This window comes from Myotis myotis, unplaced genomic scaffold (genome assembly GCF_014108235.1).
Source record: "Myotis myotis isolate mMyoMyo1 unplaced genomic scaffold, mMyoMyo1.p scaffold_m19_p_5, whole genome shotgun sequence".
NCBI classification, from domain to species: Eukaryota; Metazoa; Chordata; class Mammalia; order Chiroptera; family Vespertilionidae; genus Myotis; species Myotis myotis.
Genome location: NW_023416357.1, coordinates 78,778,828 through 78,800,002, shown reverse-complemented (window position 1 = coordinate 78,800,002; position 21,175 = coordinate 78,778,828). Strand labels below are relative to the sequence as shown.

At 39.7% G+C, this 21,175-nt stretch overlaps 1 protein-coding gene across 1 annotated transcript in view; it reads left to right on the top strand.

The window, feature by feature from the left end:
- FBN2 (fibrillin 2) overlaps window positions 1–21,175 on the top strand; it is a 258,987-nt gene that overhangs the window by 12,107 nt on the left and 225,705 nt on the right. Inside the window, exon 5 of the mRNA XM_036310847.1 lies at window positions 7,179–7,274. Coding sequence (XP_036166740.1) covers window positions 7,179–7,274 — 96 coding nt within the window. The remainder of the gene's footprint in view (window positions 1–7,178; window positions 7,275–21,175) is intronic.

Sequence of the window (21,175 nt, the reverse complement as noted above, 5' to 3'; positions counted from 1 at the left end):
TGAGCTCTGCCATTTTAGTGCAAAGGTGACTATGGGCAACATGTAAACGAAGGAGCTTGGCTGTGTCTCAGTAAAACTATATTTATGATCACAGAAATTTGAATTTCATCCAATTTCCACTGTCACAGAAATATTTTTCTTTTTATTTTTCAACTACATCAAGTGTGAAATCTCCTCCCAGTTCATGGGCAGTGCAAAAACAGGCCCTGTGCCATGTCTGGCCTGTGGGTCACAGTTTGTAAGCCTCTTATGTGGGTGGTTCTCAAGTATGGCAAAAACTATTAGGGTAATCTGAGATTGACTGCAGTTAGGGAAATGGATTGTTAAAGTATTTAAGAGAATACAGTGCACTGAGGCCAGTTTTCTTGCAAAAAGTAGGAGTTGCCAATGTAACACATTTTTTTTGGTTTGCCTGGTGAGAGCAGGAAAGAGCTGGACGAGAGGAACAGAAATTCTAGCAAAGTTTAGTTTTTCATGGTTGATTTCTTTTCTATATCTTTTCATGAATTCAGGTGTTTCCAAAATTTATACAGTGGACTCCAATTTATAATCATAAAAAAGGAAAAATATATTATGAACATGACATTAATAAGCAGGCAGATTTTTACCTTTATATCTATAAAAGCATTAGAATAACTGATCATGTCTTTTACAGAGTTCAGTAGCCAGAGAAGAGAGACACAACTACCCTTCTGGAAACTCAACTTTTCACTCTTTCAGGGGAAAATCATAATTACTTTAAAATTAAAGAGTGAAGAACCTCGCCTCAAGTTAATCTTTCTGAGTATTTGCTCAAAGCTATCTTGAAACTAGCCACATTCAGTCTGAATTCAGCTGCTGTACCTATCTGGGTGTATGTGTGTGTGTCTGTATTTTCCTGAAGGTTCTGCAGAAAGAGCTCTGGTAGGTGTGTCCCTTGCCTGTTCTTCACACGGAAATGGGAAATGAGGGATGACAAGTGGTTTCCCTTCCTGGAGGAGGTGTTTTTTATGTTCTTCTGCCCGTGTCAAACCATACTGATTTCCATTCAGGGGAAAGCGAAAAGCACTGGGTCAGAAAAGCAGCCGATACCTGAAAATTTGTTCTCTAAGATATATTATGGGATAAAACCATCGTTGCCCAACATCTATCTCAGGGGTAGTAGAACATGTAGTATAAACAGAACATGTAACCAACAAAATTCATTGGTCAGCAAATAAAAGGGGAAGGTAAGATAACTAGTACGTATCAGTCTAGAAATAGTTTAAGGAAGATACTTTCTAAGAGTGTTACTATACTGTGAGTAAAGAAGCAGGTGTAATAATTTTCAGCTTGTGAATCCAGAAAAACTCTGGAAATATGATTGCAAAAATGAGAATTATGAAAACATTTTAAAACTGTTTAGCTGCTTTCCTAGAAATGTATAAAGCATTCTTCAGAAAGCAGTCTTTTCATTTTATTTTGTCATGTATGTTGAATAACTACTGTGTGCCCCACACTATGCAAGGTGCTGGGAGTACATCAGTGAGCAAACAAGATGATGCCCTACTCTCACAGAGCTTATATTTGGTAAGGAAGACAATTAACAAGTAGGTGAAAAGGTAAATACCTAAAACAAATTAGGTAATGAGAGTTCTAGAAGCATAATGAGTAAGGGGGAGATAGTCTGGGTCAGGATAAGCAGTTCTCTATTTTACATTGGTGATGTCTGAGAAGATGACTTTGAACACACACCCGAGTCTGTGCTTTTAGATCAGTGGGGAAAGGGTTATAAGCAGAGGGAAAAGCAAATTCTATGGACCTGTGGTGGGAACAGATTTGTGTATTATGGAAACAATAAGAAGACCCATGCATGTGGCTGGAGGAAAGGAGATAATGGGAGGTGAGTTCAGAGATGGAGGTGTAGGGCCTTATAGACTAAGGAAAGAAATTTGGACTGTACCCTCAATATTAGCGGAAGCCATTGGGGCATTTGAGCAATGGAGTGATATGATCTGACATTTTTAAAAAATTCATTCTGGCTGGATTGATTTTTTGAAACTGGATTATAGAAAGGGCAAGAGAAAATGAGAGGCTGCCAGTTAGGAGGCTACTTCATGGTGCTGGTGAATGATACTGTAGTAATTGAGAATGTGATGAGAGCTAGGATTCTGCTTGTATTTTGGATGTAGAATCTATGAAAGAAAGTGGGTGCTGATGGTGGACTGGGTGTGATGGTTAAGAAAAAAAGGAAAAGCAAAGATCCAGAGTGACAACTAGAGGATTTGGGTGGAGCTTTAGGCTGAATGGTGATGTCATTTCCTGAGATGGGAAAGACTAAGCGGGGAGTGGGTTGGACTGGAGAGTCAGGTGGAGCTGAGAATGCAGGATATCAAGAGTTCTGTTTTGGATTTAACAGTTTAAGAAGTCTGTTAGACCTCCAAGTGAAAAGAGCTGTGAACTCATACCTTAGCAGAGAAGTCAGAGATAGAGATATGAATTTGGGAACATATAGATTGAATTTTTATATGCCAGTCGATACTCTTTTAATGATAGGCCTAAATGAAAACCACTAGGTTGCTGATATAGATAGAGAAGTGGTTTGAAGGCAGAGCCCTGGTTTAGCCCAACGTTTTGAGATGGAGAAGAGCAAGAGAAGTCAGCAGAGAAGAATGAGAAAGAGTAGACAATGAAATAGGAGGAAAACAGGGAGAGTGTGGAATCCTGGAAGACAAATAAAGAAGATAGAGCCAATAGTAAAGATTCATATTGTCCTATGTCAAAACAATAGGCTTTTGTTTCTTTCATCTCTTTAGCATTTTAGCCTGGTCTAGTGCGCTATTTTTATCTAATACTAGAGGCCTGGTGCACGAATTCGTGCACGGGTGGGGTCCTTCGGCCAATGGGGGCCCGCCTTGCCTCGTCTTGATTGGGTTGATCAGAGCCGGCCAGGGGGAGGGACCGGGGGAGGTTGGCTGGCAGTGGGAGGTTAGCTTTGGAAGCACACTGACCACCAGGGGGCAGCTCCTGCATCAAGCATTTGTCCCCTGGTGGTCAGTGCATGTCATAGAGACCGGTCGACCTGTTGTAACAGTCGCTTAGGCATTTATATGTATAGATAGATGTTTGTGTAAAAGTATCAACCATAACATGTCTCAGTGTCTGTACCTAAGTTAATGGTATAAGAGTCTGTTAATAAAAACATATACTTGCCATATTACTTTGTACAAGTAGGTTCTCAGTAAATATTTACTGAATAAAAATCTTTAAGCTTCTGCAGTACATTGTCAGTGCTCTGTTTCATAGGCTGACCAGCATGAAAAAGGATATGCTTTTCCCTTCTCCCCAGCTTTCTGTAGTTAAGAAACCAGCTTTCTATTTCCTCTATAGTATATCTTTTGCTCTCCTGTCTTTTACTATATCTTATACCAGGTGTAGGCATTTTTTTCATCTTGGGTGGTCAGCATTCTTTCCATGGTGGAAATGTAGGCATATTCAGGTTTCTTTCCAACTCTAGTTGAATGTAAATATCTGCCTCTGTTATGTTTTGTTACAAAATATATTATGTTATAAAATAACTTTTGTTATAACTCATTCAAAGGAAGGAAAATTACCTCTTTTTTGTTGTTCCAATTTTATATGTATTTACCGCTTCCCTTTTTTTGCTGTTGCTCTTCAGTGTAAACATTGGATGTTGTAGAGCAAGTTGTTTTCATACAAATACTCTGTAGTATAAAAGAGAAAGGGAGTGAAGGTTTGTAGAATACCTTTAATGTCTAGCCGCTGTGTATGTTATTTTATACACTGTTTTATTTAATCCTCATACTTCTATGGGGTAGGGACTATTCACACTATTTTACAGGCTGAGGATTGGAAAGATGTGATTAGGATATACTGGGGACAGCAGAACTCCTGATCTAGTCACTGAATCATTCTGCTTCCCAAAACAGTGGGAAAAAGGCTGTGAATTTTGACATATTGCAGGGTTTTTAAAAAAGTATCTGTGGTACATCAAATACTGCAGTGGGTGATGGGAAAACAAAGTCAAACACACTCTGGTCCCTGTCCTGGAAGAACTCACTCTTATGTGAGAGCTAGGGATATAAGCAAATGGCTGTATCTATTATTCTTCACTGCACCCCTTTATATTTTTTAAAAAATTATTCAGATACCCCCCAAGTCTTTTGTTTAAATGGGTTATATCTACTGATATTTATCTATTAAAAATGAAAATTGAGAAATTAAAAAATGTTGAATTCATTGAAAATAACAAAATAAAACCATTTTGTACGTTAACATACTTTTTTTTATGGACAATAATGTTTTTAAAACTAAAATTGAATGAGAAAAGAGAGGCATTGCTAATCTAAATTAAACCAGGCTTAATCTCTATTGGATGTTCTCTTTCCAATACAAGCCCAAGATGAACCCAGCCTGTTCTCCTGCCTGGCATTTGGAAGCTCTGCTTTGGAAAACCCTGAGAGAAGCCCTTCCTCCGCCTTCCCCTAGATAGGTTCTGAGTATCAGTCATGAACGCTTTTTTTCCATTCATGTCTGAAAGGCTAGCATAAGTCTAATGAAAATATATCTGGAAAGATACTTTTTTGAGAGAAAGAGAAAAATCGATTCATTGTTCCACTTATTTATGCATTCCTTGGTTAATTCGTATATGTGCTCTGACTGGGGATCAAACCCACAACTTCGGGACAGTGCTCTCTACCCAACTGAGCTATCCATCCAGGGTGGAAAAATGACTTTCATTTACATTTCTTACAGTTTGATAGTATTTAAAGAAAATTCCTCACGATTATAATGAATTACATTAGCTGAGTGCTACATTTCTGCAGTATATATTTTTAGTAATCGAAATCTTCAAATCTTGGCATTTGTTTCTGTGGAATTACTATTGAGAGTTCTCTTTCAGGTTTTTGTTTTCTTCCAGCATTCCTGTCCACCCCCATCTTTCTCATGCCCTTTATTCCCTTTCTTTTATCCTCTATATTCATCTAATTTACTGCCCTATCCGTATTTCAAGGCAGTGACTATTTGTAAGTGGTCCTTTTAAGAAATGAAGAACAGAAAGGTATGGTTCTTAGGGATATGTCCTTGTGCAAATGTACACAGAATCCTGCCTTTGAGCAAAGCCTGGTGCAGACAAAGAATTTGAAGACCATTGGCACATTGATGCTTTAAGGTGAAGATACCTTTTGTTTCAAAGTGTGCTTTGTTATTGCTACTGCCAGCAGAACAGAAGCTACTCTGAGCATTTGGTTGATGATAGGTAATCTAGTTCAATATTCCTGATAAGGAAAAGGCATTATTGCATCTTTAAATATCAGGTTATTTATTGAGTTTCTTATTTTTTGTATTTACCTCACTTGCAGGGCACATAACTATTCTTTCCCCCTTCACTTCCCTTTAAACTCTTCAACCCTATTCTTGGGCTCAGCTCACAGAGTATAATCCTCTTCTTCATCTGTGTGGACAGTGTTTATTCTGTTCAACAAGGTGGATGGATTGAGAGACAAGCTCTTAGCATCAGTATTTTCTCTTGGAGAAGACATGATTCTTGAATTCAGTTAGTTCTCAGTATGGTTCACAGGCTGTTTATTTTTCAAGGAATCAGGAAAGTGATCTTTTTGGAGATTTCTTGTTGAGGTCTTGGCTGCTGAGCTAAATTACATGGAGGGTGGTGTAGTGGGGAGAGAGAAGCTGCTCAGGTTCAGTTCTGGCTCCCTGGATTTCTCTGACCCCTGAATCCTGGACTCCCCATCCTCAGTCTGAAGGAGTGAAAGAGTGTGTCTGCATGTGTTTGTCATCATCACTTAAAAATTTTGGACTCTGGGTTAATTTTCTATGAAAGAACTTATTGTACTGACACAGTGAGGCTTCTCCCTTTCTTTCATCTATAACTTGCACGTTCTCTGTACACATTAGTTATTTCTTTTGGTATTTTATTGTTGAATTGACAATATTTCCCTCATTTTTTCATGATAGTTTTGCCCATTCCTAGTTTAACCTCTGCTCCTTTTTTGCCTTCTTTCTCTTCTCTGATTTTTGCTTCTTCGCTTTGTTGCCATATCCTCTTTATTTTTCTATATCAATTATCCCCTCATTCCTTTCTCCCTCTTTCTGCTTAGAATCTGCCTCCTTTTTCCTATATTTCCCCAGATTTTACTCACATTCTTACCCATAGGTTATAGATTATAGGGTTATTAGAACTGAAATAGAGAATTGAATAGTTATTTTCCAAATAGATGGGCATTAGAGCCAGCCAATCCTTGTGATTATGATTTTAAAACAACAACTTTTATCAGCCCTAGCTGGTTTTCTCAGTGGTTAGAGCATTGGCCCACAGACCAAAGGTTTGCAGGTGTTTTTTTAAAAAATATATTTTTATTGTTTTTTATTGATTTTTTACAGAGAGGAAGAGAGGGTTAGAGAGTTAGAAACATCTATGAGAGAGAAACATCAATCAGCTGCCTCCTGCACACGCCCCACTGGGGATATGCCTGCAACCAAGGTACATGCCCCTGACCAGAATCGAACCCGGGATTCTTCAGTCTGCAGGCTGACGCTCCATCCACTGAGCCAAACCAGTCAGGGCAGGTTTGCGGGTATGAATCCCAGTCAAGGGCATATACCTTGGTCCTAGGTTCGATCCCCCGCCCAGGTTAGGGCGTGTGCAGAGGGCAACCAATCCATGTGTCTCTCTCACCTCTCTCTCTCTCTTTCTTTCTCCCTCTCTTTTGTCCCTTCCTCCCTCCCTCCCTTCCACTCTCTCTAAAAATCCATGGAAAATATATTCTTGGGTGAGTTTGATTCCTGGTCAGAGCACATGCCTGGGTTGCAGGCTCGATCCCCAGCAGGCAGCGTGCAGGAGGCAGCTGATCAATGATTCTTTTTCATCATTGATGTTTCTATTTCTCTCTCCCTCTCCCTTCCTCTTTGAAATCAATAAAAATATGTTTTAAAAAATATCCTCAGGTAAGGATTTAAAAAAACAAACAAATTTTATCAGATACTTGCTTAACAATGTGATTTACATGAATTGTGTAGGCTTTTGTCTCACTATGCATTTAAATATATTTATGAAATGCATAATGTGAACTGTAACTTGTGTTTTGGAGGTAAGGCTCATGATTGGCTGCATCTCCACGCTACTATGATGTACTTGGGGATTCGCTATGTAATAAGCTTCTTGCTGTGTTTGTGTGCAGCTGTCTGTGAAAATGGATGTCAGAATGGTGGACGTTGTATTGGACCCAACCGCTGTGCTTGTGTTTATGGATTCACCGGTCCACAGTGCGAAAGAGGTAAGTAAAGAGAAATGAAAACTTCACTTTGGAGAAGTCTATTCTATTGTAAAAATGTATAGTTTTTTGTTATCCTATCAGAAGTTCTCAAATGAAGCAATGTTTTCCTTTTTTAGTTATGTCTGTAACTTGAATGGTAAGCTTTAGAAATATAGCTAATAGCAGCAGAAGTGTATCAGTTTTTTTCCACCAGAGTGGCCTCACTTCAAGAGGCCAAATCTGGGCCTATGTCTATTGAATAAGTGACTGATGACACATTCTAATAATGTGCTTTTAATTAAAATTGGGAGTCATTGTTGGAAGTTCTGCCTCTATTAAAAGGAATAATATCAGGACATTCTTGAATGCAAAACCAACAAAAGTGGTATAAATTTTCCTAGCCAATAAGGAAATACAGTATATTACATTGCATAACAAAAAGCCCAGAGCTGGCGGGCCTCAGGTGGGATGTGATTAAAGCTTTCACTCTGTTCCTCTATTTCTTTTGGCCCTGTCCTCATTTGGGTGTCAGTTTTCCCCCACCATGAAGTTCTTTGTGATTGTAAGATAATGCCAGCAGCAACTGAGGCAAGTTGCTCCCCTGTTCACATCTAGAGAGATAAAATTTCTCCTCTAACCATGGGCCAATAATAATTCCATATTCTGATTGGCTTAAGCTTTAGTTTTTGAACCAGTCCATGGCAAGGTGGATGGTATTAATACTATGTTTAATGTAGACTTATCAGGACCTGTCCTTGGAGGAGAAAATAATGTGAGCTTCCTTAAAGTCGCAGAGAGGGGAGAGTTTGGTATTTGAACTCAGTAGAGGTTCTGTTGGACAGGAGGAAAGTGGTAGAGGAATGAATCCTGGGTAGGCATCCAGAATTGTCTACTTTATCCTTGTAAATGGTCATTCAAGCCAACATGAAACCAATTTTCCGTAATTTGGATTAACAGTTAAACTCGTGACCTACTGTAGACTTCTGAAAAATCCCTGTGTTGATATGCTAAGTGAACTATTAATAATGTCCTGGTAGCAATTGGGTGCCAATGGTATATCAAAAAAGTTAAACTTCATAGTGATAAATAACTATTTAGCACTTGAACCATAAGAGTAAAAGTAAGATTAAACTAAAAGCAATATTACATAATCATTCATAATTATACACATCCTCAATTTATTTTTCCAGGGCTTGTCACAGCATCTAAAATTGGATAGCACTTTCTTGGTTGCAAAGCTTTAGAGTAAATGAAGCTGTGTCATTGAAATATAACAGAGAAGTAGTGGTGATGGTTTATATAAGGCATTGAATTGCAAAGAAACTTTATATTTTAACAATTAAACTCATTACTCTGACAAAATTTCATCTTGGTATTCAGGTTAAATCTTGAGAAGAAACTGAGAAGTTAGAACTGTATGGTGAAGTTAGAAAAGTAAGATGTGTGCAGCCAATATATATATATATATATATATATATATATATATCTCAAGATATTTATATTACTGCTAAGGTAACAGATTTCTTGAAATCGAAGTACATTACGCAAATGTCAGAGTTTACAGTTACACTTTGGATACATTTAAATGTCTTTACCAGATACTTTTATTTGGGGAAGAAAAATTAATTATGAAATGTTAGCATAAAAAGATAAGTTGTTAAGAATGGGATAACACAAATTTCCTAGATGATATTGTTTATTTAAAGACCATAGAATGGTAAACAGTTAAATTTAAAATTTCAAACATAATTATAATTGGTGGAGATAATGTTCATTTTTCTGGAAGTCATGTAAGCCTTGCAGCTCTGTCATTTTGAAGCAGATTTCAAGTTCAATTGGCAAAAGCATTGGGTACTTTCAACTCAGAGGCTTCCAAGCATTACATCATTGTTCTTCAACAGTTATTCATTCACTAGATTTGTTAGTTCTTACTAAATTTATGGGAGCGCAATAAAGGCCTACATATATATTACATGTACAGTAGCATGTTTTCAGAAGAAATTACAAAATTAATTAGTTAACAAATTGGCCTGAAGGATATTTTTTAAAACATGGGCTTCTTTCTTAAACATATTTTAAATTACTACCCTTAACATGGAAGTTCTAAAGCTCCATTTCTTCCAAAGAAGAAGTTAGTAATTTCCACTCTTAGATTGCAACCATGAACTTTAACACCTTTAAGAGATATTTGCAATTGTATTTTGTAAATGTATAATAGCTAAACCTGCTAAAAGTGGAGTCAGAACTTTTCTCAAGAAATACTGTTTGCATAGATACAAAAGGAATAACTTATTTATGTTGAGTATAGTGACTAGATTTGCGTGCTCTGTTAACCTTTAAAGTTCACATTGTGTTTTTCAGTTACAGAATTTCAACATATATGTTATTTGTTCTTTTAAAAAAAGACTTCTGTAAACCTAGGGATATTTTTCCTCTTAATGTAGAACACAAAATTTTCCTTTAAATTGGCCTCTGGTGGTCAGTTGTGTGATAAACATGGCTGCTTTTCCAGCTATCTGGGCTTCTGGCAGACTCGTTTCCAGACTGGAGACGGAGACTGATGGTAACTAATGGCTGGCATGATTATGGTATTTAACTTGAATCTTGGTGCTGGGTAAGCTGCACTTCTTTAGAGTTCTCTTCTCTTGCTGATATGCACAATGACCTTTTATACTTAACACTGAAAAATAAAAGTTCTCATGACCACATGCTGATTATAAAATGCAGACACATCAGCTGTATCCAAGGTACATGAAAGTTCTCAGTTCTCTTTGTTTCTCTTTCCAAACAGATGCCATTTGAAAAACAATAAGTATTGCACTTAAAATACACCCAAGAATACATAGAAATTGTATCAGCATTATATACCAAGATTTTGTGTCATCCCCGCCTCCCCCTCCAACACTTAAAAATGTACTTTATTATTTATCAGTAGAAATTTGGAGAGGGTGTTCAGACAAAAAAATGAATTTACCTGAGAGATTTCTGAACAAATATAATGATTACTTGATCAAAAATGTGGCCTACCCAAAGTCCCTATTTCAGTTTCTTTGACTTAAGTTATTTTTGAAATCTTATTTTTTAATTGAACTTTCTTTGTACCTTATATAAGGACTAGAGGCCCAATGCTTGAAAGTCGTCCTAGAATAGGCCTTCACAGCCATGACAGCTGCCTAGATCCCTCCCTAGGTGGCTGCCTCGATCCCGTGGCTTCAGCCCCGGCGTCATCCGGAAAGTTGTCTGGAAGGACGTCTGGTCTAATTAGCATATTATGCTTTTATTATTATAGACTAGAGGCCCAGTGCACAAAAATTTGTGCACTCGGGGGGAATGGGGGGTCCTCAGCCCGGCCTATGCCCTCTCGTAGTCTGGGACCCCTCGGGAGATAACGACCTGCTGGCTTAGGCCTGCTCCCGGGTGGCAGAGGGCAGGCCCAATCGCTAGGTGCAGCCCCTGGTGGGCTCAGAGCAGTGCCGATTGGGGAGTTGAGGCGCCGCCCCTGTCATGCACAGAGCAGGGCGGATCAGGAGGTTGCGATGCCACCCTCAGTCATGCTCAGGGTAGGGCTGATTGGGGGGTTGGGGCACCGCCCCCTGTCACACTCAAGGAAGGGTCGATGGGGAGGTTGCAGCACCACCCCCTGTCACGCACAGAGCAGGGCCAATCAGGGGGTTGGGGCACTGCCCCCTGTCACAGAGCAGGGCCCATCAGGGGGGTTGGGGCTCCGTACCCTGTCACGCACAGGGCAGGGTCGGTTAGAGGGTTGGGGAGCTCCCCCCTGTTATGCACAGAGCAGGGCCCATCAGGGGGTTGGGGAGCTCCCCCCTGTCACTCACAGAGTAGGGCCGATAGGGGAGTTGGGCCACCGCCCCCTGTCACACACAGAGCAGGGCGGATCAGGGGGTTGGGGTGCCGCACCCTGTCACACTCAGGGCAGGGCCGATGGGAAGGTTATGGCTCTACCCCATCACACACAGAGCAGGGCCCGTGAGGGGCGGTTGGGGCGTCGCCCTCTATCACCCACAGAGCAGGGCCGATCATGGGGTTGGGGCACCGCCACTGTCACACTCAGGGCATGGCTGATGGGGAGGTTATGGCTCTACCCTGTCACACACAGAGCAGGGCCCGTGGTGGGGGGGGGAGGGTTGGGGCGCCGCACCCTGTCACACAGAGAGCGGGGCCGAACAGGGGGTTTGGGGCGCCGCACCCTGTCACACACAGAGCAGGGACGATCAGGGGGTTGGGGCGCCGCACCCTGTCACACACAGAGCCGCAGGGCGATCAGGGGGTTGGGGAGCTCCCCCCTATCAGGCACAGAGCAGGGCTGATCAGGGGGTTGGGGCGCCTTCCCCTGTCATGAACAGAGCAGGGTGGATAGGGAGGTTGTGGCCCCACCCCCTGTCACACACAGAGACACAGGGCGACCAGGGGGTTTGGGCGCTGCCCCCTGTCACGCTGATCCCAGTGCCGGGAGGCCTCGTGGCTCCGCTGATCCCAGTGCTGGAAGGCATATTACCCTTTTACTATATGGGATAGAGGCCTGGTGCACGTTGGGGGCCAGCTGGTTTGCCCTGAAGGGTGTCCTGGATCAGGGTGGGGGTCCCCACTGGGGTGCCTGGCCAGCCTGGGTGAGGGGATGATGGCTGTTTGCAGCTGGTCATACATCCTTCAGGGTGGGGGTCCCCACTAGGGTGCCTGGCCAGCCTGGGTGAGGGGATGATGGCTGTTTGCAACTGGTCACACACCCTTCAGGGTGGGGGTCCCCACTGAGGTGCCTGGCCAGTCTGGGTGAGGTGCTGAGGGCTGTTTTCAGGCTGGCGGATGACGGAAGCTCCCAACCGCTCCTTTTTTTTTTTTTCTGGGCCAGCTTTAGCTCTGAGGCTCCAGCTCTTAGGCCTCTGCTCCTGAAAGCAGGTATCTGGTTTGTTTGGGTTCTATAATCGAAACAATGTATAACTTCAGCTCTGAGATCCCGGCTCGCTGAAAGCAGGTTTCTGGGGTTTTGCTTAGCTTCTATATTTGTTAACAATGTTTCTTAAACTGCAGGCTCAGAGGCCGGCAAGGCAGGCGGGGAATGTTGGAGTCCTCCGTCACTGAAGCAAGCAAGCCTCATGTTAGTTTCAAGCTGCCTGGCTGCCGGCCGCCATCTTGGCTGGCAGTTAATTTGCATATCTTGCTGATTAGCCAATGGGAAGGGTAGCGGTCGTACTCTAATTACCATGTTTCTCTTTTATTAGATAGGCTTAGTTCTTAGAAATATATTCTAGACCAGTGATCAGCAAACTCATTAGTCAACAGAGCCAAATATCAACAGTACAACGATTGAACTTTCTTTTGAGAGCCAAATTTTTTAAACTTAAACTATATAGGTAGGTACATTGTTATTAACTTAATTAGGGTACTCCTAAGCTGGCCTTTGCGTAATCCTCAATCTGATTGAGGTACGTTCGCTGATTGAGGTCAACCCTTCCAACTCTCCCATCCACACTCATCTTGTATACTTGTTTTGTCTATCTCCTTTCCGAAAACCAACTTCTGCGCATGGGCCACGAAGTTTCAATCGCGCTGTACGTGCACGTCCCCACGTGGTATTTTGTGGAAGAGCCACACTCAAGGGCCAAAGAGCCGCATGTGGCTCGCGAGCCGCCATTTGCCGACCACTGTTCTAGACCCTTTTAAATTATATAAATATTCTTACTACAAATTGTTTTTGTCATTTAATCATGACTTTCTTTAAAAACTGTGTAAAATAGTTAAAATTTCAAATGCTCTTATGCTTAGTGAAAATTCTTTTGAAGTGTTCATTTTTCAGTACATGGTGCCTTAAAAAGGATTGGAAATTTAATTTCTAATCTATTGAAATTTTTAAGAATAATTCATTTTTAAAAATCTGGGGGAAAAGTGAGATCAAGTTGCAAATGTTTAAGTTTATAAAATATAAACTTTCAAACCTTTATGTAAAATCAAAAATTGAAGGATTTTGCTGCAGGATTACTTTCATAAAATCATCCAGTTACAAAATCTAATGCATTAACTCAATGACGAAAGCATGGCAGAAGGAGTCACTCACCCTCCACTTGAATGCCTCCAGTCATAGGGCTCTCACTCACCCCATCATGAGACAGTGTTTCATTGTCAGTCTTGATTGTTTAAACTCTGCATTACCCCACACCTGCCTAAGCTGCAAATTTAACAGATGAGCAGCACCTCCCTTATTGATGATGATGGTGATGCCTCCAAAAGGAGTTAACCTCAGTTCTAGGAGTCAGCCACAATCTACCACTTGGGTTTGCATTATGGGAGCTGAAGTCTAATTATAAGCTCTTGAATTATTCTACACATTTTTGTTTGTTCAGCTACATTTCAGGAGGTAAAGTAACTATGACAGCTATTAAACCTACTCAGACCTTACGCAGATTCTTCATGAACAAGAGTGGAGACAGGGAAATCAGGGTTTTCCTGAATTATGAACACAGGATCCAAGTTTATTCAGAAATAATTGGTATACCAATTAACCAACATTAATTCCATGGTCTTACAATTTACTATAAAGTATGCCAGGTGGATTTGTTTGTGAACATTCAAGTAACATAGCAAATTAATAGTGTGACCAGGAACCAGGGAAGCATGGTGAGAGAACATGCTGGTATTATGCAGACTTCTATACACAGTAGATTTCATGCTTTTAAGAAATGTATAAGCAGTACTTTTCAGAAGACATTCCTTTCATTATAATATACTTAGCTAAAGTAACACATTTTTATTATAAGATAATTAAAAATAACAGATAAAACCAAAAAATGCAATTATTTATAATTTTTTTATTCAGAATGAATTACTTTTGACATTTTGGAGAATAGACTTTGAGTACGTTTTCCTACTGCGTATATAGTGTTTACAAAGAATAGGATTTTTCCATTTATATTTGAATCTCCTGTAACATGAAATGTACTTATATCCTGCTTCTCCTTTTGTGTTACAAAATGCGTTATGCTAGGGATTGTAAAAGCTGCACTGAGGGCTAGGCCTCTACATTCTGTACAACCGTATGATATTTGTAAGGTTAGTTTTTCAACCTTACAGATGAGGAAACGTCCCAGGTCAAAGTTATAGTAGTATCGGTAGTATAAAGACAGGAGGAGGTTATCAAACAATCTGATTGAACACCTTAAACTCAATTACTGTGATAGAGCTGCCTGCCATAATTACATTTCCTATTAGTTGACATTTAGGGTCATTTCCAGGTTTTCTTTTCATTTTGTTGGTTTGTTTGTAGTTTAGCAATCCTGTGATAAAAATTTATGCAGATAAATCTATATCCTTGATTTTATTCTTAGCATATATATTAGAAATTTAATTGCTGAGTTGTTGAGTTTGTGAAAATTTAAAACTTTTGTTATGTTCACTTCCCTCTAAAAAGCTCCTTATTAATTATTCCTTCAGTATTGTGTTTAGAAAGTCTTTTCTTATTCACAGGTCTTATAAAAATCTGTAGTTGTTTTCCTAGTGCTTTTGGGATTTGGGATTTTACTTCTTTTTGACTTTCTAATGACAAGTTAGAATATACAAGGGAGTAACAAATTTATTTATAAACATTTTTAAAATATCAATTGAATGTTTATTAAATATTAGGCTAAGTACTTGAAACTCAAGTTACAAAGACAAATAATTTGTGCTCTCTGTTAATGAGAAGCAAATAATCTCTCTAAAGAACTGAACTAGTCATGCACTTTAAATCTTAAAATCTAATAGGACACAGGAAATGCTATAATAGAAGTAGGAACAAAGTTGTGTGAAAGCTCAAAAATGCTTCCTGATTAAGACAAAATGTTTTCTGATTAAGACTTTTCAGGAAGAAAAGTCTTCCTGAAGTTAGTCTCAATGAAAAAAAACACACCTCATTCTAATGGGAAAAACAATTTTGGACTAATTCCTGTATTGATATTTTAAGATGTATCATGATTGAGTCTTAACATTATTTAAACTCCATAATTAATTACTAGTTACCACAGTCACTGAGCTGATATTTGTTTTATACAAATAAGATGTCACTTTTTTTTGCACTTTGAAATTTTAATGAGGATGAAATTACAAGGAATAGGAAGAGAACATGTTACCAACAGCAGATGTCAAACTCACATGCGCGTACACACACACACACACACACACACACACACACAATATTCCATACTCGTGAAGCTGTTAAGAACATTTTATAACCTTGCACTCGCTAAACTAAACTTAGCCTTAAATGGGCATCAGAGAAATACCAAAAGATCTGTGAGAACTTAACTTTTGGCGCTAGCTCAGATGACATCCTTATCTTGAATGCCATTAAGAACACAAGGGAAGGAAAATGGGAGAGAAAAAGCAGACGGTGGGAGCTGGAAGGAAAGGATGGGAAGAAGAAAATGAAGGATGATAGAAGAGGGAGATGTAATGCTAAGCCTAGGAGCAGAGATGCTTGTTTGTGTAAAGGGAGGGTCTAAGTTTGGGAGGAAATCAATTTATTCATTGATCTAATTTGGGAGAGGTGAGAGTTTTTATTTCTCATTCTTCAATTTAAGCAGTAAGACTGAATGTGTTTGCAGCCTGTTAGATACTGATGCTTAATTTATAAAACTCCTTTGAATTAAAAGCAGTATTTTCATTTATTACAGCTCTATGTGCTTTTATTTATATGTTCTTTTGTTTATTTTTGGTTTATCTATCTAGAGGCAGGGAAATCTATAATACAAAATAAAAATATTCAAATATTTTATATTTGTGTAACTCCATAAATATTTTCCTGTTTTCCAATTTCATCATCAGGTTGGAAGACATTAAAGGATATGGATACTGGACAAAACTACCACACACACAAATTAAATATAATGAAATGTTATATAGGATTTAGCCAAAAGTAATTAATAATAAAATATGCATGTGTGTGGGGATGGGATTTATGTAATATACACTATATTTCAGAAATTCCAAACACTATAAATTGCTAAATGACATTTTTTTCCAAGGATTTCAGATAAAGGGTTGTGTAGTTACCTCATAGATTTATTGGGAAGATTAAAAGCGATAATGTGTTAAGCTTTGCACGCATAATAGGCAGAGTGCCTGGCACATGGTAGGCATCCACTAAGTGATTTGTTGTGTTTTAGGAATATAGGGTGTAACCAGAACCTTAGAAATGTGATTACCTTCTCTGATCCTGTGTCTGCTATGTCAATCTTGAATTATTTTTGTGATCCTTAAATGATATAGTGTAATACTTGGCACTCAGTAAATGATAGTCATTGATGCTCATCTCTTTTAACCGGACTCCTCCATTATCAAAAAGATAGATGTGTGGTGGTTAGCTATTCCAAATGGAATATTCAAAAATGGAATTTTGAGTGGGGAATAAAAGGATTTTTTCAAGTATTTAAAAATAGAGTTCAGCCCTAGCTGATTTGGCTCAGTGGATAGAGCGTTGGCCTTCGGACTGAAGGGTCCCAGGTTCGATTCCAGTCAAGGGCACATGCCTGGATTGCAGGCTCCATCCCCAGTGGGGGGTGTGCAGGAGGCAGCTGATGAGTGATTCTCTGTCATCATTGATGTTTTTCTCTGTCTCCCTCCCTTTCCCTTTCTCTCTGAAATCAATTAAAATGTATATATATTTTTAAAAAGAGTAAAAAACAACAAAAAGAGTTCAGCCCTGTTTTTATTGAGAGTGGAAGTACTCAGAATCCTATATAATAAAAGGCTAATATACTAAGTGTCCAGTCTTCCGGTTATCCGTTCAACCAATCAGAGCATAATATGCTAATGATATGCTAAGGCTACTCAACTGCTCGCTATGATGTGCATTGCCCACCAGGAGGCAGACGCTCTGACTGGTAGGTTAGTTTGCTGTGGGGTGTATCTGATTGGGACTGAATGAGACAGGCCGGACATGCCCTGGAGTCCTCCCGGGGTCCCTCCCCGGCTGGCTAACCTCCCTCGTCCCTCCCTGGCCCTGATCATGCACTGGTGGGGTCCCTCAGCCTGGCCTGTGCCCTCTCGCAATCAGGGACCCCTCGGGGGATGTCAGAGAGCCGGTTTTGACCTGATCCCACAGGCCAGGTTGAGGGACCCAACTGGTGCACAAATTCGTGCACCGGGCCTCTAGTAAATACCATATTTTAAGAGAGGTTCACATTACTGGTATGAGAATTAAATGAGAAATAAAGTGTCTAGCCAGTGTCTGGCACAGAGTAAGTGCTCAATAAATGATAAGCTATAATTTATGAAAAATAATGTCAAGATATGATATGCTCTCTGAGACAAAATTGTCTTATTGGATGAGGAGGACTGTCCCAGGATCACTGGGGCTGTCTCAGATCAGGGTGCATCAGTTGTGAATGATACAAGTTTCATTGTTTAGTTTTATGGGGTTTTTGTGATAGAACAGATCAATTGAATAATATCATATATCATTATCACTATCTTACATATTATGCAGTTGAACTTTCCAATCCTACTTATTTTGTTTAGACATGTTTCTACTGTCAATACCAGTGTTGCTGTCAGTAGTTACTGTTTAACTGGTCTCTTTGGGCTCAGTCTCTCCCTGTGCACGAAGTCTTGTTCTAAGCATTTCACAGTGTAATGACTATATGTGTAGGGTTTATTTCTCCCGAGGTACTTGTAATCAGTAGACTTGCATATTGCTAAATCTGATAGAAGTAGATCATGGGGGTCTTTGAACAGTCCAGAGATCAGTTCCTCTGTGAAGCTTTCCTTGACAGCACCCCCCCACACACACCTTACCTTATTTCTCAGACAAAAAAATTAGGCATGCTTTCCTTTTATCATACCTCCCACATGTTCCACTCCATCACTGTGTTGTGACTGTTTATTTACTTGGCTATGAGCCAGTGAAGAGCAGAGATTTTTTTAAAGAAATCTTTATTGTTCAAAGTATTACATATGTCCCCTTTAATTCCCCATTGACCTCTTCTAGCCTGTCCCTGCCCCCCACTCTAGGCCTTCACCACTCTATTGTCTGTTTCCATAGGTTAGACTTATGTATATGCATATAAGTTCTTTGGTTGATCTCCTTCCATCCTCCCACCCTCCCCCACCTTCTCTCTGAGGTCTGACAGTCTGTTTCATGCTTCTGTGTCTCTGGATTTGTTTGTTCATTAGATTCCACATATGAGTGAGGTCATTATATTTGTCTTGCTCTGACTGACTTATTTCACTAAGCATAATACTCTTCCGGTCCCTCCATGCTGTTGCAAATGGTAAGAGTTTTTCTTTTTTATAGCTGTGTGTTCCCTCTGCTTCACACAATGCAATATATTGAAAAATATCATATATCTGATTACATAGAATATGGTTCAAAGTAGAAGAAATAGGGTGAAACAAGTGCCTGAAAATAACTGAAAAACAATAAAATATATGTAACAATGATTTTCAAGATATTGGGCATCAGGTTACAAAAGATAGTGACTCCTGAGAGAAGGGCTCTGTTAGATTCCATTAGCTTGCTGCTCAGTAGTTTTTCCAGGCTGTGCTAAAGGCATAGAGAACCCAAGCATAGCCTGTCAGACTCCTTACATTGAGGAGATGGAGTTGAGATGCTGAGGAGACCGAGATGGCTAGAGTTCTTAGGGCAGAATATGAGAGAGGAGAAAGCTGAATAAAGAGAACTATAGAGTTATGCAGAGGGTCTGCTTTAAATTTTCAGCAGCACACTGATCAGCACATGAATGTGAAGAATCTACCTGAGGCTGAAGAAGGAATCCCCCAAAAGAACTAGAAGGAGCAATGCTCAGAGAACACACAGCTCAGAATTACTGCTTTTTACTCAAATCAGAACAGAACCACATAATCTGTGGGGCAATGGTTAGAGTACTAAGATAGGTCCTGCCTCAGTAATGGGAATAATAGTCATAGATTAAATGCTACTCTGGCCCTGGCAAATAAATTCTGAAAGCAAAACCCAGAAGGTTCATTGATTTATGAACAAAGTTCAACAATAGTTATAAAAATACAAAAAAGCTAAGCACTATATAATGTAAAACTCACAATATATTATATCTAATAACATTATTGATAAAAATTCCCTACATGGGGGTTTATTTTTATTGTATAATAATGTGCAGCATCAAGTAGAAGGTGTAAGAACCAAATTTTACAGTAGGAGAGTATGATCATAATAAGATTTACCAATCAATCAAAATACCCAAAACCTATACCAGTGGTGGCGAACCTTTTGAGCTCGGCATGTCAGCATTTTGAAAAACCCTAACTTAACTCTGGTGTTTTGATATTTGCAACCATAGTAAAACAAAGACTTATCTTTTTGATATTTATTTTATATATTTAAATGCCATTTAACAAAGAAAAATCAACCAAAAAAATGAGTTCGCTTGTCACCTCTGACACGCGTGTCATAGGTTCGCCATCACTGACCTATACAGATGTTAGAATTATCAGACTAGAAGGCTAAAACAGTTCTTTTAAGTATATTCTACTTGTCTATAAAGCTAGAGAAAGATTCAAATGGTAAACAGATATGGAATCCAAATAGAAATTTTAAAGGTGAAAACTACAAAATCAGATGTGAAAATATTCCTAATGGGTTTAATAACAGGTTAGACATTGTAGATGAAGAGATTAGTGAACCAGAAAATATAGCAATAGAAATTATTCAAAATAAAATGCAAAGAATAAAAGGCTTAAAAATATAGGAGAGTATCACTGAACTTTGTGGCAACTTTTAGAGTTATCAAAAGAGTGATGGCAGAAAAATATATTTGAAGAAATGGTCACAAAATGTTCAAATTTGATGAATGCTGTAAATGGACAGAACCAAGGGCTAATAAACCCCCTTAGCCCTAAAAAAAGAAACAACCCAAAAGGTCTGTCTACAGGTGAATGGATAAGCAAATTGTGGTATATTTATATAATGGAATACTTCTTATTCATAACTAGAGGCCCAGTGCATGAATTTGTGCATGGGTGGGGTCCCTCTGGGTGCCCTGCAGGGATTAGGCCAAAACCCACAGTCTAAGGCCACCTGCAGCTCCCACCTGCCACTCCTGCTCATTCTGGCCCCACTGTGCCTGCCATGGGCTCACACCCAATCAGTCCTGATCAGGAGAGGCTTGTACTGCCACAGCAGCACTCGCCAGCCATGAGCCCTGTGTCAGGTGCCCTCCCAAGGGGAGTGGCCTGTGGGATCAGGCTGAAACTGGCTCTCAAACATCCCCTAAGGGATCCCAGATTGTGAGAGGGCACAGCCAGGCTGAAGGACCCCACCGGTGCACGATGGGGCCGGGGAGGGACCACGGGAGGGCTCCAGGGCATGTCCGGCCTGTCTCGCTCAGTCCCAATCGGCGGACCCCAACAGCAAGCTAACCTACCGGTTGGAGCATCTGCCCCTGGTGGTCAGTGCATGTCATAGTGCCTGGTCGACCAGTTGACTGTCTTCCCCCTGTTGGTCAGTGCATGTTATAGCAAGAAGTTGAGCAGCCTTAACATATCATTAGCATATTACGCTTTGATTGGTGGTTCAGTTGTTCTGCCGTTCAGTCTATTTGCATATTACCCTTTTATTATATAGAATAAGTAAAAGGATTGTTGAAACATGCAATATTGATGAACCTCGAAATATTTATCCTGAGTGAAAGAAGGCACACAAAAAGGTATATGTGGTATGATTTCATATCAATATAGTTATAGATAATTCAAACTAATCTATAGTTACAACTAGCAGATCATTGGTTGCCTAGGGATGGAGAGGTGTGAATGGGCAGGATAGAGAAATTACAGAGGAACAAGAGAAAACTTTGGGGTGATGGATATATGTTCATTATGTAGGTTTTATTAATGATTTTATGGGTGTATAATATATGTAAAAGCATTGTACACTTTATGTGTAGTTTATTGTATCAGTTATA